The sequence below is a fragment of the Tubulanus polymorphus genome, chromosome 1, assembly GCF_964204645.1.
Source record: "Tubulanus polymorphus chromosome 1, tnTubPoly1.2, whole genome shotgun sequence".
In the NCBI taxonomy this organism is placed as follows: Eukaryota; Metazoa; Nemertea; class Palaeonemertea; order Tubulaniformes; family Tubulanidae; genus Tubulanus; species Tubulanus polymorphus.
Window position 1 is genome coordinate 12,153,648 of NC_134025.1, and position 17,220 is coordinate 12,170,867.

Below are 17,220 nucleotides of genomic sequence, written 5' to 3' on the forward strand. Positions count from 1 at the left end.
CACTGCGACCGAGGTGTGGACGATTTGCGATTGAATACTTGAATAACGCTAAACGACGCCGTGGTTGCGAGGATCTGGCTTTAGGAAAGCTGAAGAACATCTGGATATCACGGAGTAGCATACCACTCACTCCGTTTCACGCAATTTCACGAGGATTCTAAGTGCTTTAAGGCATCTTCGTTGTTGTTTTGTTTGCATAGTGCTACATCTTTTGAAGTTTCTAATTGATGGCAACCAAACGCGCTATTCGCCGCCCGGACCGTGGCGTTCAACCGGTCCAGCCAAATCAGATTTTCGGCCTGTGATGCAAGCGGTGTTCGTCACCTAGCCCGATCATAATTCGAATCGTGGCCAATACAATTATCTCCCAATTACCGGTATGGACATCGTCATTCGTCACGGTTGTTAATCGTCATTTTGTCAATCGTCATTCTTGCCATTTGTCAGAGTTGCCTGAGCATTGAATATTCTTTTCTTGAATAGTGGAAGGTTGGGCCTGCACTTGTAGCATAATAGGCTGTAGACAGCGGCTAATTAATCAAACAACATACTGAGTCCCACATATTTAAGTAGGAAGGGCGCCTCCGTTCCGCAAATGGCAGGTAACTCGGGTGGCTCCAATTTCCAGCTACTGAGAAGGGTGACTCCATTTAACCGGCGACTCACGTGAAGTCGCGATTTTTTTTTCACAAGAGTTTCCGCCATCTTGTTTGCAGTGCGCATGTTCCCCATTCTGTTTGTAAACACAATCCACACGTGTGCACTACACTCACTGTAGTCACAGTGCGTTCGCGGCTATCAACCGCGAACGTCCACTTCGTTCAACTCAACACGACCCGCGAACACCAGCAGTTCACCCGGAAGTTCAACGAACTCCTCGAGAATCACGACGACGTCACCGCGATACCACCAATCGATGATCGACGCTTCATAGTTGTTGGAAACGGAATCCACTGGGACCGTGGTACAGCTAACACCCTGCTGGGCCACTGGCTCAGTGGTTTAAACTAAGTATCAGTGAGACCAACGGGTCCACTATTGGTGAGTTAAATCAACCGGAATTAACCAATGCTTCTCTGATTTCTTCCATTTCCCGGTCCAACGAACACGAAGAACCGGCACCAAACCAAGCGCGACGCGATCCGGTCACCGCTCTCGGGAGCCCGGTGGTCAACCTCACACGTTCACTCCGCCTAAGTCCGGCGCAACATCAGCTACTCCGAAAGGGCCTCACTTATTGCCCGTCTCCAAAAATCGGTTCTGATGCCGCTGCGATCGAGCGCACCAAGGGAGTGTGCCGATTCAACCGGCTAGTGAAACTCGACCATCACTTCCGAGACAAACCGGACCGCGAGGCTCCGCGTTTCCGTCTGCCCAGCAGTTGGGCTCCGGATGAAATAGAACCAGTAATCGCCGAGTTCTGCAACGACGCGCATGAATTGGCTCAACAAACCAGGGATACGCGTCGCGTAAATGATAACCTCACTAAACAGGAACGCGAAGCCCTCCAGCAGCTGCGTGACAACACTAATATTGTCATCAAAGCCGCCGATAAGGGTTCCGCCACGGTTATCATGGACCGCGACGACTACGTCCACGAAGCCATGCGCCAACTAGCCGATCTCGAGTATAATCAGCCGCTGCAGCAACCGATCTTCGAACAGACCGGGGAAGAAATCCGCGAAATCATCGAAAATATGGCTCGACGAAAAATCATCCTGCTAAAAACCGCCGAATATCTATTACCACCCGATAATCCGAAACAGAGGCAGTTCTATCTGCTTCCCAAAATCCATAAAGAACGCGAGAAGTGGACGGTACCCGATCGCGTACCGCCGGGGAGACCGATCGTCTCCGACTGCGGCTCCGAAACCTACGAAATTTCGGAATGGATCGACTACTATTTGCAGCCGATCGCCCGGAGTCACCCGTCGTACGTCAAAGATACCAACCACTTTCTAGATATTTTGGCCGGTAAACAATTTAGCGCCGATGCGTTACTCGTCACCATGGACATCGATTCGCTCTACACGAACATCCCCCACGAAAAGGGTATCGCCAGCATCCGACAAGCTCACCGAGACAACCCAAACCCGGGACGCTCGGATGCCGAGCTGCTGCAACTACTCGAAATCAGCCTGAAGGAAAACGACTTTAACTTCAACGAAAACACATATTTACAGGTAAAAGGTACCGCAATGAGTAAGCGTTGTGCTCCTTCTTATGCCAATATCTTTGTAGCCGAATGGGAAAAAGAAGATCTGTCCAGAAGCGAACTCCAACCATCGCTATACGCTCGGTTCATCGACGACATCTACATGGTTTGGGAACACGGCCGCGAAACGTTGATGCAATTCATCGACGTCCTACAAACAGTGAGCCGATCCATCAAACTCAAGTTCGAAATCAGCGACACCAGCGTCAACTTCCTGGACGTAACCACTTTCAAAGGCCCGCGATTCGAGACAAGTGGCACAGTAGACACCAAAGTCTACTTCAAACCAACCGATTCGCATCAATTACTACATCGATCTTCGTTTCACCCTAAACACACATTTTCCGGTATAGTTAAAAGTCAAATTCTCCGGTTCCGGCGCATCTGCAATAACGATTCAGACCTACACGCAGCGTCCGGAACCGTCCTTAAAGTACTCAGAGGTCGTGGCTACAAAGACCGCGAACTGCGACACATCAAAAGCCAAGCTCTACGGCACCACGCCGAACGAGATCAACGAGAACAACAACGGGCCAACGAACCGCCGAAAAAGCGTTTACCGCTTGATATCTTACCTCACTCCGAAGCCAACCGAACCCTAGCCCGTAACATCCGAACCAGATTTACGGAACTGGCTACGGCCACCGGCCGGTCGGACGAGGTAACCACGGTCACCGCCTACACCAAGCACAAGAGTCTCAAGGATCACCTAACTTCGTCGCAGCTCAAACCAACGGAGCCACCCCCTCCCCGAGTCCCCTCTTCACCGCATCGTAACAGAAATACTTCCGTTGTTTCCAATTCTTCTATTTCCAGGTCTACTCAAAGAACTCCGTCAACCCGACGTCGAGGCACCAAGAAATGCAGAAAACCGAGATGTCGTACGTGTCCACTCGTCCGAGAAACAACCGTTTGCCGCAGCCACAACAAAATGCACGCGATCCGCAGCACAATTAATTGCGCGACCCGTGAAATTGTATACTGCATCGAATGCACCAAGTGCAACATGCTGTACGTCGGCTAAACCGGAATGTCTCTACGAGAACGCGTCACTCATCACGTCTCACGCATCAGAACGAAGAATTCGACTCCAGTCTCGGACCACTTCAACCAAGTCGACCACACCCGCGAACACTTTCGGGTGTACGGTCTCCAACACCTACCAGGCTTCACGAGACCGATCCGCGAAGCAGCCGAACAAGACTGGATACGACGACTCGACACGAACACGCCCCGAGGCATGAACGTCCCGTAGACCGCCTCACTACAACAATTAACTCGTACTACTTTTTTTACAGGGATAACCCGCTGCCCGTGCACTAGTGGGGTCTCCAAACCTTCGGTTTGGTCCCCTAACCTCTATCTCTAAACCTAAACCCAATATAATGATTTTATTGTCATTTCGACAAATTAACGATTCAGTAAATGAGAGACTCCTGCTGCTTTCCAAGCTGGGAACTTTCATCGAAGCCACTGGCAGATTCCATTAAGAAGAAAAAAAACCGCTATACAATCTGTACTATCTGTCACTCCAACACCTATCCGTTCACTGATATATTTATACATTTTGTCCGTCTGTAATATGTGTCACTCTATTCGCACGCGCTACACATTAATCAGCATATCTCGGCTGTCTATCAACAGTAAATTCTGCATGCACCCACCATATTAGGTGTTTTGTTCCGATATTAGTTCTGTCTGTTTCGCTTAGTACTGTGCGTTTCGCTTAGTATTGTCCGTTTCAGTTAGTACTGTCCGTTTCGCTAAGTGTTGTCCGTGTAACCTAGTACTGTCGTTTCTCTGAGTACTGTCCGTACCGCTATCGCACATGTAGCCAAAATTGTCTTGCTCACCTCCGCGTAGTGTCCGATAAAGGTGTCTATAATGTAATGTGGCTCTCCCCTTTTCTTCAGAATGCTATTGGGACTGGATACGAACTGGATACATTCTCCTGCACGGATTCGTCGCGATTCTACTGCGTTCCAAGCGTCTTTCCGATCATTTCGTTAAAACTCAAACGCCGCACGTTGCTCCACACCATAACAGTCCGCCACAAAGTACGCGAGTTTGTGCCGTCCATGCGTTTTTCTGCACACAGAGTTTGCTAGCGCCCAGCGAGTCATCACGTGACATTATTTTCCGAAGATACAAGATACAAGTCTCCGGGACTATGTGCTGTTTGCCTGCTGTGTGCGGGCTGGGGGGCTGTGTTCCCTGGAGTCCACTGTGTGTGGACTAGAGGCTTTGTGCCTCGTAGGACTGTGTCCTGTTGCCTGTTGTGCGTGGGCTGGAGGGCTGTTCGAATATCACGGATACCGGATACCGGACACCTAAATACCGGATACCGGATACTCGAGATTGCGGAGTATATAGCGCATCGGGTCTAAGGAGTCGTTTCCGTGCTGTTGTAAGTAGTACTGCCGCGACATACAATTTATTTGTCAAATTGTTACAGAGGCTAACCAACTTATTTGTCAGCCTGATTACAGCCTGCTTTCACGTTTTTAGTGTCATCATCGATCTCAATATTATACATATTTCTTTCTGAATACTGTTGTTCTTTGGTTAGGTGAAGTTAAACGTTATATTCATTTTTTATTATCTTACTTCACTGGTGATGGATATGCATTGGTGGCCCTTTTTGGTTTTCTGTAAAATCCTTTCGTTAATAGGGCTGAGTACTGCAAGGCCCTATATCTCAAGTTAGAAAGCCATAAGCGAGTCTGGCATTTGTAACGTTTCTTCTAATAAAATTTGTTTTAAAGATCTTTACAGTTTGTATTAGTTGATTTAGGATGAACACCAATGAAAAACAAGTATTTACAAACAAAGAATTAAAATTCGTTTTCTTATTTTATGGAGTAGAATATTCGGTATATTCTATTTATTGGACGATATGTCTACATTTCATTCTCAATCACAATGTCCCTAAAAATGAAATTGAGTCCATGGCGATCGTCGAAAATCAACACCCCTGGACACCAATTGTTTTGGTATAACCTTCAAAAATCAGTTCGTCGAATACCGGTACCTACCATTTCTCTAAGTGACTATTTACCCTGATGTTAAATTTGATTCTAAAGATCATGAAAATATAGATCGTCAATAACGCTTTACTTAATTAAAATGGCCTTCTTCGTGAAACTGAATGATAAAGATATTTTGTATTGTACAGAAGCTCTGCCCAAAACGGTAACGGTCTATTCGGTAATCCGTTCAAATTGGCAGAATTATAAAAAATATTTTCTGTCCACTGTTTGTTACCGGGTCTGTCGTATGTAATCGAGTTATTACTCGGAAGCAATAAATCTGTATTGAATTGTCTATACCGGTAACATTTGTATGCTACTTTACTTGAAAAGCATATACCGATGTATTATGAAAATAATCTAGGCCTTTTATTCTTCTACTTGATCTCACACGAACTGCCGTTTACCGCTGACCGTTAGACCCGATGCGCTATATACTCCGCAATCCCGAGTATCCGGTATCCGGTATTTAGGTGTCCGGTGTCCGGTATCCGTGATATTCGAACAGCCGGGCTGGAGGGCTGTGTGCCCCGGAGTTTGCTGTGTGTGATAAAAGAATGGAAGGTTACGTTTAAAAAAAAGAGAAATGAATATCAAAATAAAAGTATTAATGATTTATGAATTTTAGGGCAGATAAAACTTGAGTGGTCAGGGTTGTTGGTTGTTGGTTGCCTTTCCTTCCCTCTGGTCATGTTACCGCGGCCGATGATGCTTATATAAACCATTGTACGTTATTTTTCTTCGAGCGTTTAGGGAAGTTCCGTCCCGTAGGGCTTTTACATGTGTTGCGTTTCTTTGCGCTTGCTGTTTAGATCTTAATTTTGTTCAATTCCGCTTTATGGCTTGGGTTTGGGTTTTGGGATGTTAGTTTTGGGGTTTTTGCAATGCCCTTTCAGTGTGTTTAGGGCCGTCGCTTGGGTGGCCCCGGTTTTCCCCCATATTTATATATTTCTGCAGTATTTCCGAACAACCACACGTCACAGGGAGTGAGGATAGTACCGGTATCCAATCCAGTATGGTTTAGACTGACTACCGAAGGCCGAATAATACAAATTTATATTAATACAATAAGTTAGTTTTATTGCAAAGGCTAAACAGTCGTCAGTTGCTATCTATCTAGCCTGCCTAGGGCTCAGTAGCATTTTCATAAGAAATAAATTTTAATTTGATTGGATTTGGTAAACGAGAACCAGTCTTCACCACCCCCGTCAGAGCGATGTGTTGAAAACTTTCAATACCTAAAGGATAGAAAACGCTGAGATACAAACTTAAGTAAAAGTCTAATTTTCCTGTTTATATAGGCATAGTGATATTAGGTCAATAATTCTTTTCGGTATGTTTAAAATAATTCAATTCAATTAAAGTTTATTGCCTCTAGGCGTCCGATTTTTGTGCAACCCAACGGCAACCAACAAGGACGAACCTGCGAACGTTCGTAATGTTTGCCATCAGGATACCGAATATTATTTTGCAGCGGGCTGTCATTCAAACGTGTCAAGTAAGTCTCAATTCGGTAAAAGTGCAGATCCGCACCTCTCGTGATTGACGCAATCTGCTGAATGACAGAATCCGGGCTAAAATCTTTCTAGTGAAAATATCTTAAAATTAACCAATGGCAATCAATGTACTGAATTGCTGAATTTGGAATCTGAAACATTGATATTTAATGTAATTGATTGAACCGTTTACGCGGAGAGGTGCGGATCTGCACTTTTACCCTCAATTCTTTCCAACATGGGGTAAAACTGCGTTATAACACTATGTGTACTCTCTCCAGGCCGTGTAGTTGAATAGTGTGAAAAAGAAACGGTCCTTCTTATTATTACTGAGATGACGTAATTTACCGAAATGAACCGCCTCATCTAACCCGTCCGCAGGACGGGTATTTTGCTAGTATGTTATATTTCGACTTCTCGGTTCATCTCGGTAAATCTCGTCATCTCGGTAATAAGGAGGACCGATACACTCTATTGAAGAATTGCTAAGAAAATAAAAAGTCTTCTTTTTCTTATGTTGAAAAGAGAAAAGATTTAGCCATTTTTGAATTGCTAATGTTTCTAGGCCTATGTCTACGAACCACGATCTTTTCATGATTTAAAAACAAATGGTAGGCATGGAAACATATTGTAAATAATTTATTCAGTTCATGTAATGGAGTCTTTTCGTTTCTCAAATCAGTTGAATGAAGAATTTTTTGCAATCCTGCAATGACTAATATCCCTCTAGTCATTGAGAGTATTGATTTGTGTGCAATAAACTAGGCTTATATTTTTTATGTCAAACCCTTGATAGTTTGGGCCCTGAACTTACTGCATCTAAATCTGCTGATTCCAGCGATGATGGTTGCGCATGGGCACTTTTGAATATATAGACTTTGAGGCTTAGATATGGGTCAAATTATTGATCTATAAGTTAGATCGTTGGAATTCCGGTTGCATTTTGATAACAAATTTTTCTCATGTATCAAGTTTTTCCATCATCTCAGAAAATCATCAAAACGATGCGATTCATAGGCCCAAAGGCCTACACAACAGTCCTAAAATTCATCTAAATTATTGGGCTCAATTGAATTAGGACCTTGTACTGCTGACCAACCTGCTAGATGGCGTGTGTTTCAGTGTGACAACTCAAGCAAAATTCAGTTCATTTTCGATGAACTTTCGTCTAGATTGGTAGCCTCTAGCATCGAAATAAAGCACTCATGTTTTTGTTTAACCATAAACTCTGTATTCTTTTATATTGTTTAGGCACATTGTAAAGGGTTAGCCACAGAAAGCAGTGGATCTACTATAAAGAAACAAACCGGTAAGCTAGTCCATTATAAAAATTCCGAAAGTCAAACCCTACAAGCGATGACCTACGAGCGATGAATGAGATGATTGAAAGGGAAAATACAGATGTTTCGTTCTCAATAAAAGCTGGCATTATGCGGGTTGGTGATTTATCAGGGGTTGACTGTAATAAAATTATACTGTTGAATTTAGATTACAATGTGCATACATGCGTTCCATGAAAGAGCTTAACACCCTAGCGGCTTACTCCGAGATATCTCGTACTTCTGGTTCCGCCATCATTGCCACTATGAGGTTGTAGCTGATCATTCTTATCCATCGTTTGTTTTATATTTGCACTCTGTGAATCGGAATTACTACACAATTTCGACCTGGAAACAAACTCAGTTTCTCAGTGATCATTGGTCAATTTTGAACAATGGCTAACTAAGTAATAGCTCTACTGATAACTCGTAGTAGCAACGCCGTATCATCAGGGTGGCAGAGTGAATGTGTTAAAAAGGCGAATGAAAAATGTTGTCATATCTTTTTATTTTCTACTTTTAAGTGGCTCCACCGAAAAATCCAACTAACCAGAAAGGTAGCCAGGCAGTAGATCAACAAGTTTACAAAGTCTCTGAATATTACTCGTATGATGATATGTCTTTCTATGATATCGAAAACAAGATGAAGAAATACCGAATAGCTCAGCCTGAACCGAAGAAATGAAAACTAACTCTAACCATGTAAATGCAGTTAATAGTTTTATCATAGAAATGTATAGATTCCTATATGGTTTTATGTAGCTTATTCATAAACAATAGTTTTCTTATTTCAAACTGAAATGTTACGTTGAAATACAAGATGTTGAAACATAGTCAACTCTTTTCATTTGTCTTTCTTAGCGTTTTTCTTAATACAGTCAAAGCGGAGTCGTTATAACGCCAGCCCCGGAACTGTCGAAGATTGGCGGTATAACGAAACGGCGATCATGAGAGTTGCCATAGTATACAGGACTTGACGACTGACCAAATCCAGAATTGACATCAAATTAATCTTAATTTAGGAAGCGATGCGGTCTTAGCTTATTTCGTTTAGGATTGAAGAAAATGATACAATAGGTGTGTGGATACTGCCAACTGATTGTGTCAATTCTTGACAGACGGGAAACATCGTTGACGAAAATCGTTGGCTGTATAACGAATGTTTTCTCTATGAGATTGAATCGGACTGTTCTGGATTTCGTTGGTGTTACGTCGGAGGGTGAGAGGTGTTATAACGAGAGGCAGATACACTGTACCAGATGAACTGTGCAAAAGGAAATTCTTGGCGGTATTACGGATGGCGGAGACTGTATTCTGTTTCAAAATGCGTTTAAACTTCCAAACAGAAAAATTCCAGCACACAGAGATTGATTTAATATCTCTCAAGTGTGTTGGAATTTTTCTGGAAGTTGAATGAGTCTCTGCAGGTTTTTTTCTGACATTTATTCCCAGCAGTGTTACCAGTTTATTTGATGGAACATGTTAGCACTTCACCTGGTTCGCCGGTGTAAGTTTGGCAAACTTGTCCCATCTGATTCTTTTACATGCGCTGGGAAGAATATTTAACAGAACGGCCAAGTCCGCTTAATTCGTAGCTGATCAACTAGTATATCCAATATGAATATTTTTAGCCCACTTGGGACTTTAGTCCCAGCGGGGCTATTGCGTTCACTTTTCGTCCGTCGTCCGTCGGTCCGTTCGTCCGTCCGTAGACGGAATCAAGTTATTTTGGGAAGTTTTGAAGACGCTTCAATGTAATGTCTTGATATTTGGGTTACACATTTATCTACCCTAGACACATCTTCAGCCCAAAAACTGGCCCTTTCAGAATCAAGATGGCCGACTGGCAGCCATTGTTGTTCGCCAAAATCAGCACTTTTTACACATTTTTGAACTTTTTAATGGAAATTTTGAAGACGCTACAAACAATTACCTTGATCTTTCGGATATATGTGAATCCCCCTAGGGCCCATCAGCATAACAAAAATTAGGTTGATCGGACTCAAGATGGCCGTCCTATGACCTTTTTAGTGCCAAAAAATGTTAATTTTGGCCCGAATTCTGAGTCCTGTAGCTTCCTACTGGTTTGCCATTTCTCATTGCAATTTGTGATTGGTATTCTTTAGGGATGTTTTATACCTGAGACAGGTATTTTTCATCAGCCAATTATGACGCAATTGGCGGCCATCTTGGTGTCACCAGTACTCATTCATAAGTGGGAAAAAGTTTTTCCACATTATATTGATACCTAAGCGTATTTTGCTACCACAATCTATTAGAAAGTTGTAGCTCATAATGTGTTCAATGATTGTGGTGAGTTTCAAGGTAATTGGATTTATTATATGGCCACCAGGGGACGTTGAATAATACAATATCTTCGCATTTCTTTATTATTTTCGTACCTATGCATATTTTGTAACCACAATCAATTGGAAAGTTGTAGCTCATGACATCATCTATGATTGTTGCGAGTTTTAAGGACATTAGTTATTCTATATGGTCACCAGGGGGCGTTGAATAGTAGAATAACTTAGTATTTCCTTATTATATTGGTACCTAGGCATATTTTGTTACCATGATCAATTGCAAAATCGTAGCTGCTGACATGTTCTATGATTGTGGTGAGTTTCAAGGTCATTGGTTTTTGTATATGGTCACCAGGGGGCGTTGAATATTGAAATTATTAGATAGTTGAGCATTTGGAACCACTTCCCAAGTGGGCATGGTGTCCCTGGACCCCTAGTTTAGGTCTCTTTCATTATTAGATTTAATTATACTCCTAGATCATAATGCAGTGGAAACTCGTTACAGCGAACTTCACGGGTGTTGCTAAAACTATGCACTTCTCTAAAACTATGCACTACTAAAACGACGACCGAAGACCTTGTAGGTGGTGCATTTTTCCAGAAAATGGTCGTACAACCTACACGTAAATAACACAATGATTCTGGGTCCCGATTATTGCATTCACTTTCACTTTTTCGTGTATTTCACAAAGCATTGTTTGCTCAGCTAAAATGGGAAGTGGAGTTGCAGCAGAAAACGTGCGTACCTGGTGTGTTGGGGCTAAAATTCGTGTGCCTCGTAGTACATTGTACTACAGTGCCTGATTAGATATGACTTGCTCGCTTGTAGGTCTATTATGATATTTACTCGTTGTATGGCATACTTTGACAGGAAATGCATTGCGGTATTCCATTGTTAGATCTGCGAACAGACGTATATACGGCAGTCACCAATTTATTTACAGGTCTAGAACAGTCATATACTTGACATCTTAAGTTATGACAGCACTAAGATGGGGTATAGCTGGAGCCGGTGGAATTAGTCGCAGTTTCGTCGTCGCTCTCCGAACACTGCCCAAGTCAGAACACCAGGTATATAGGTCGAATGTAATGGCGTGTTGAAAATGTTCAAACTTGCGTTTTATTTATTTACATATACTGTCATTTCTTTTTTGGCTAATTTTAATCTAAATTGTTTATCATCTTTCGTACATGTATATACTAACAATTAGTTAGTAGCAGTTGGAGCCAGAGATGTGGGTAGGGCGCGGCAGTTTTGCGATGACAACATGATCGCAACGGCAAAAGCACATGGGTCCTATGCGGAATTAGCACGCGATGACTGTATCGGTAAGTGGCAATTCTTCGTAACGCACAAATTCGTACCAGTGGTGTCAACCCTTATAACCGTGATTTATTTTACATATGCGCCTGAACGTCAAACCACACTATTTTGTGTCCATCACCACACCGCATCTATATCGTTTATATCATAGTAAATTAGTGGTCAATCAATGCAACCTTGATTTGTGGTATCAGTCACCATGGAAACTGCGTCTGAACCTAGCTATTGTTGGAATAACTATTATCAATAAGTTATTTGTACTATGTATTTTTGCCATATTTCGTGAATAATAAGTTAATTTGCAAGTTGCTAAAATGCTGAAACCCAATGAAACTATTGTTACCAAGATATGCTGTTTTAAGATTAATATGTTCAACATATCTTCAAATTCACGTTCGTAGTTCAAAGATTTTCTACGAAATCTTTAAACGGTTTTAAAGTTAATATTCTATTTGGATAATATTGAAGAATTTGTATATTAATTTTTCGAATTACAGATGTTGTCTATGTTGGCGTTGTGACTGGTATGCACCATGATGTCGTCAATTTATTGTTAAAGGCAGGAAAGCACGTTGTCTGTGAAAAGCCGCTTGGAGTGAACGCTCAACAGGTGTCCAGTATGATAGAATGTGCAAGAAAATACAAAAGATTTCTTATGGAAGTGAGTTGTAGACATAACTTATGATCGAAAAATTTATCATAAGTAGATACGTGAATTATTTAAAATAAAACGCCAGAGTCCACATTGTGCAGTCTTACACAAGGGCTGGATGTCGTTGTCTACTGCTACATGCGTATAGCTTCCTAGCCTATTTGGGTGAAAGCCACAAAAGCTATTGCGTCCAACTCTAGGCGGAAAGTATTTTGGAGGTTTTCATCACGCTTTGTTAGATTTTCTTGGCGTTTGGTGTTAGATGTTTGTCCAGCCCGACAATTGGCATACACAAGCTGAAATAAAATGAAACATTTTTTCTCCTTAACGGCCGGGTCACCTGCAATGAAATATCGTTTCTATAGCTACCGGGTCTGCTATGGCTTGCTTGATCACGATATTAAAATGGTATTTGTATTTTCGTAGAACCGATTATCGAGGAAAAATTGGCTTGATTTGACATGATTATATGGTCAACCCGTGGAGCCCTTCTTATGTACCAAAAGGTCATGTTAGTTTGTCTAAATTGTTTGGCTTGGTTTGCCATATTACATGCCATATTAATATGAGATGGGCATAATTTGGGTAGGAATCTTCGGGCCTCGATCATAGATGCAAAATGGGTTTTTTTTCGAGGAAAATATGAACATGTTTGAAGATATGATTTTCGAAAAATCAATAGCACTGTCACAGGTTCACCTTCACCCAGTCCTGGGAGTGGTTATTTCCACAGTGATCTCCGTCGCTCTACGATCCTAAAAAGTGTTCCAAGCGTGCCTGTGGTACATCCAGACACTAAAGTTCTAGGTTAATGCGACATAATACTTTCACCGTAGAATTGAGATTTGTTTCCCAAGGAGGTTCTGCGTTGAATTATATATTATTCTGTCCTGCATACTCTGGCTTAAGACTAAGTTAGGCTAAAAAAAATTGATACCTTGTTTCTCCACTCTGCTGAGCTTAAAAGTTGACCCGGCCGGCCGCCTATCTACTCTATACATTACTTTTTTTAAAATCGTGATCAATTTTACCATAACAGACCCGGCCGCTATAGAAATGAACTGTTTACAAATTTTATCATATTTTATAAAAATGACCTGGCCGCTGCGGAGAAACAAGTTATCATTTTTGTTTAGCCTTATATACCAAGAACTGACTAGATAAACCCGAACAAAGAAAGGTTCATTCACTTAATTTCCAGTATAAGTATATCAAACAATCTCTCTACTTTTCTTAGGAAAGATCTTTAATATCCGTCCTCAACTGATGAAGGGGTAATCTAACTATGTGCAGTGTGACCATGCATAGATAAATGCCATGTATTTCATAAACCTTCGTGGAAAGGCTTTAAATTACCTTTGGTATATTATGTATCTAATGTATTTATATACTTGAATGATCTTCATGTATCCGCCATACAGTATTATGTAACTGTGTTGTATCATAAAAATTTGTTTTTTGATATTATAAGCTAATGATAATAATAACATATACAATATTGGATACCGGTACCTAGCGGTATACGTTGTAACCACAAAGCCAAGTGAACAAAACCTCCCACAAACTGACAAAAATGTTCGTTTCTTTCTGATTTGATGCTCGAGTTAACGCATGTTTTATCAAATCTCCATCGGCGTTACGTCCAAAGCCCTCAACAGTTTCGCGCCTATGACGCTAGCCGTTGTAATTCATGCGTCACATGACATGCGTCCGTACGACATGCGCGATATCGCGCGGAGCTCTTTTTTTCCGGTGGCAAAAGTTAGAAAGCTTTAAAAGCCGTCAAAATGCTCTTCATAGGAGAACTATGTGCTCTTCAATTGCGAATGGAGTTTAGTTGCTATTGATGTATGCCTTTCTTTTAAGGGAGTATGGTCATTATTCTTTCCTGCGATGGTTCGACTTCGTGAGGAATTAGAACGCGAAACTGTGGGTGAACCGACGATAGTTACCGGTCATTTTGGTATGAAACTTGATTCCAGCGTAAATATGTATGGACCAGATGGAGGTTCTTTGATACATTTGGGCATGTATCTAGTTGCATTTGCTCGTTATATTTTCCGAGAAAAATCGCATTCAGTGGCAGCCGTTGCGGAGCCATACCCATCGGGTAGGTAAAACATCGTCATAGGTGCACTTGATAATAAATGCAGTGCAATATTCAACCAAGCCACCATAAGTCTATTCTAAATCCAACATTGGTTCCATTTCAGGGGTGGATGCCTGCACGGCGTTTTCTATTAAATATCCTCGAGGTAAAATGGCTACGTTTATCTGTTCAAGTCAAATTACATGCGATGATAACGGTGTGACCGTATATGGCACTAAAGGAAAATTGGAGGTAAATAGCTGCCCTATGGGTAGAATATTACTCATAACTGTCAGAATATATTTCGGAATATCTAAAAATCTATTTGGATCAAGTCCGAGGGCCCGTTTCACAGAACACTTGAGCTTTCGTTGTTATGACTAATGAGTCAGATCTGCAGATGAATCTCTATCTTCAGTGAAACCATGAAATAGTTACAGCCAATGCCATGAAGTTACCAATCTTTTTAGGCGCCTTCCTTAAAAAAACTGTAACTGTGTCCGATTCTTGCAGCCGAGTAAAATGAAATTAACACCATCAAAAAAAGGAAATTGTCACTTTTCTTGCGATACATAACTTAAATTTTTGTGGCATAAGGAGGATGGATGGCAATAAATCTCACTAAAAATGTTGAAATCTGTCCAACAATGTGGGAACCGCAGGTCCACTTCAAAACGATGACTGTTAGCTACATCCCTATTGGGAAATCTATTAGTATATTTTTTACGCCAAATGGCGTAAGAAATACACATGTATTGCACTACATGCACTACTCGTAGCTTTTTCCATACAGCATACCATTGAACTCTCTGAAAGCGCATTTGTACTGTTAGAGGATACTTGTGCTTTGTAAATGACAATTATCATTATCATTGTTACTCATATCGTATTTCGATGTTTACAGATACCCAACAGCATCCAGTCCCCGACTCGCTTGAATACACCTGAACGTAAACATGATTTCACCTCAGACCTGCCGCACGCAGATGTTCAGACCAACCACAAAAACGCAACTGGTTTCACTTACCAGATTAAACACGTCAAAGAATGTTTAGAAAAAGGTAAATTAGAGATAGATCTATACAGTCATCAATCTGGTACCACCCTACATTCGAAACGTCATCGTCGTTTTCCATTGCCATTGTTTGTTTATCTCACTTAATTAACGTCATTCAGATTAGGAAGACTTACCCTAAATCAGCTCATACAGTGAATGCAACAGCATCAAGCGTTATCCCAACGAGCTAACGGGCCCCTTTGATTGTCAAGGTTTCCCGTGTGTTCAGGCCTCTTTTGGAAAAATGCACTACAAACGCATTAGACATTTTCTATCAGCACACTTTCAAAAATTGTGGGTGTCGTAAAAACCTGCAGCAAATCTACATGTATTACTTAATATTAAAACTAACCCGTCCTATGAAACTGCGATACGTAATTTCTCTTCTGTTTCCTTTGCTTTTCACTGGTGCAATGTTTAATGATTAGTTTAAGGAAATTGATTATTTCTGTGTTCTTATAGGCTTATTGGAGAGTCCAATCATTAGCCACGAAGATTCACTGGAAATCGTTAAAACGTTGGACGAGATTCGCAAACAAGCGAATATCACCTATGATTGTGACTAAGGGATTGTGTAACAAGAATGGATATGAATAGATTGACATGATGATAGAACATGCTTTAAATACAAAATTTATATGCTTTTTTCGCAATTAAATATTCTTTTCGATTGGCTTTCGTTTTTATCAGTTATTGTTTAAGCTAGAGAGATATATAAAGATACATGTTTGTATAAAAAGAGATATTTTTTTAAAAATTCTTAATAAGATTTAAAAAATTGTAACAACATTTTCTATAAGCTGCTAACCGCAAGTACCCTACAATAATTCTACGTATCGGCGACACTGACGTCAAAACTGTTTCCTGAACACTAGCCACTATAAATTGTAGGTCATTGTGATCAATCGAGTATGCGCATTGAAACTGCCGGTGGCAGGTCCGTTGAAATCAGGCGCACCTAGCCTTAGATTTGATGATATACATGTACGTCGCGTTGCGGCTAAACCATCGAACAAGTTAGATATCGGCGTTAATTGACACTAGCAAAACGCTTGAACATTTGACCCGCACGGTGAATTCTACGCCTGGGGTACCTGTTGTGGCGTCTTGTCGAAAGTACTCTCCAGAAAATACATGAAGAGAAATACCACAATTGAATACTAAAACAGTTCAAAAATTTAATAGTTGAGACCACAAAATTGGTACGCCGTACCGTGTTTAACATCTAGATTAGGCGCCATTAATGATTGGTGGTAAATCGGTTGAAATATTCTCGACGTTCATGTCGCATGTCATGAATTTATTGTAAAGTACATAAATGCGGATCCAGTGATCGGTTGCCAATTTTGCAAGAGTTGTTGTCGATTCAAGCATAGCTCCGTAAAACACTGACTATGTACATTTTATATAGGCCTCTGCATATTGCACTGAGACAATGTCATCATAAAGCATAATATCGTTTTAAAGCATTATATCGTTTTGACCGATTTAAAAAGAAATAATTTCTTCATGACTAAAGTTCTTTGAATATATTTATATATATATATATATATATATATATATATATATATATATATATATATATATATATATATATATATATATATATATATATATATATATATATATATATATATATATATATATATATATATATATATATATATATATATATATATATATATATATATATATATATATATATATATAATATATCATACATTAGAGCACGC

At 40.8% G+C, this 17,220-nt stretch overlaps 3 protein-coding genes across 3 annotated transcripts; all 3 read left to right on the plus strand.

Annotated features, from left to right (window-relative positions):
• Positions 1-595: 595 nt before the first annotated feature.
• On the plus strand, positions 596-3,519 carry LOC141902624 (uncharacterized). Its single transcript, XM_074790484.1, has 3 exons — positions 596-602; positions 1,114-2,876; positions 3,514-3,519. Exons 1-3 carry the CDS (start codon positions 596-598, stop codon positions 3,517-3,519), a joined length of 1,776 nt encoding a protein of 591 aa, XP_074646585.1.
• A 2,905-nt stretch (positions 3,520-6,424) lies between these two features.
• Positions 6,425-16,211, plus strand: LOC141914756 (trans-1,2-dihydrobenzene-1,2-diol dehydrogenase-like). The gene is made up of 8 exons (XM_074806047.1): positions 6,425-6,516; positions 11,310-11,436; positions 11,577-11,694; positions 12,187-12,350; positions 14,208-14,451; positions 14,555-14,682; positions 15,335-15,491; positions 15,950-16,211. The coding sequence occupies exons 2-8, from the start codon at positions 11,344-11,346 to the stop codon at positions 16,051-16,053; spliced, it is 1,008 nt and encodes a 335-aa protein (XP_074662148.1). The 5' UTR covers positions 6,425-6,516; positions 11,310-11,343; the 3' UTR covers positions 16,054-16,211.
• On the plus strand, positions 6,603-8,886 carry LOC141914758 (uncharacterized). The gene is made up of 3 exons (XM_074806048.1): positions 6,603-6,742; positions 7,992-8,049; positions 8,584-8,886. Exons 1-3 carry the CDS (start codon positions 6,683-6,685, stop codon positions 8,742-8,744), a joined length of 279 nt encoding a protein of 92 aa, XP_074662149.1. The 5' UTR covers positions 6,603-6,682; the 3' UTR covers positions 8,745-8,886.
• Positions 16,212-17,220: the final 1,009 nt, after the last annotated feature.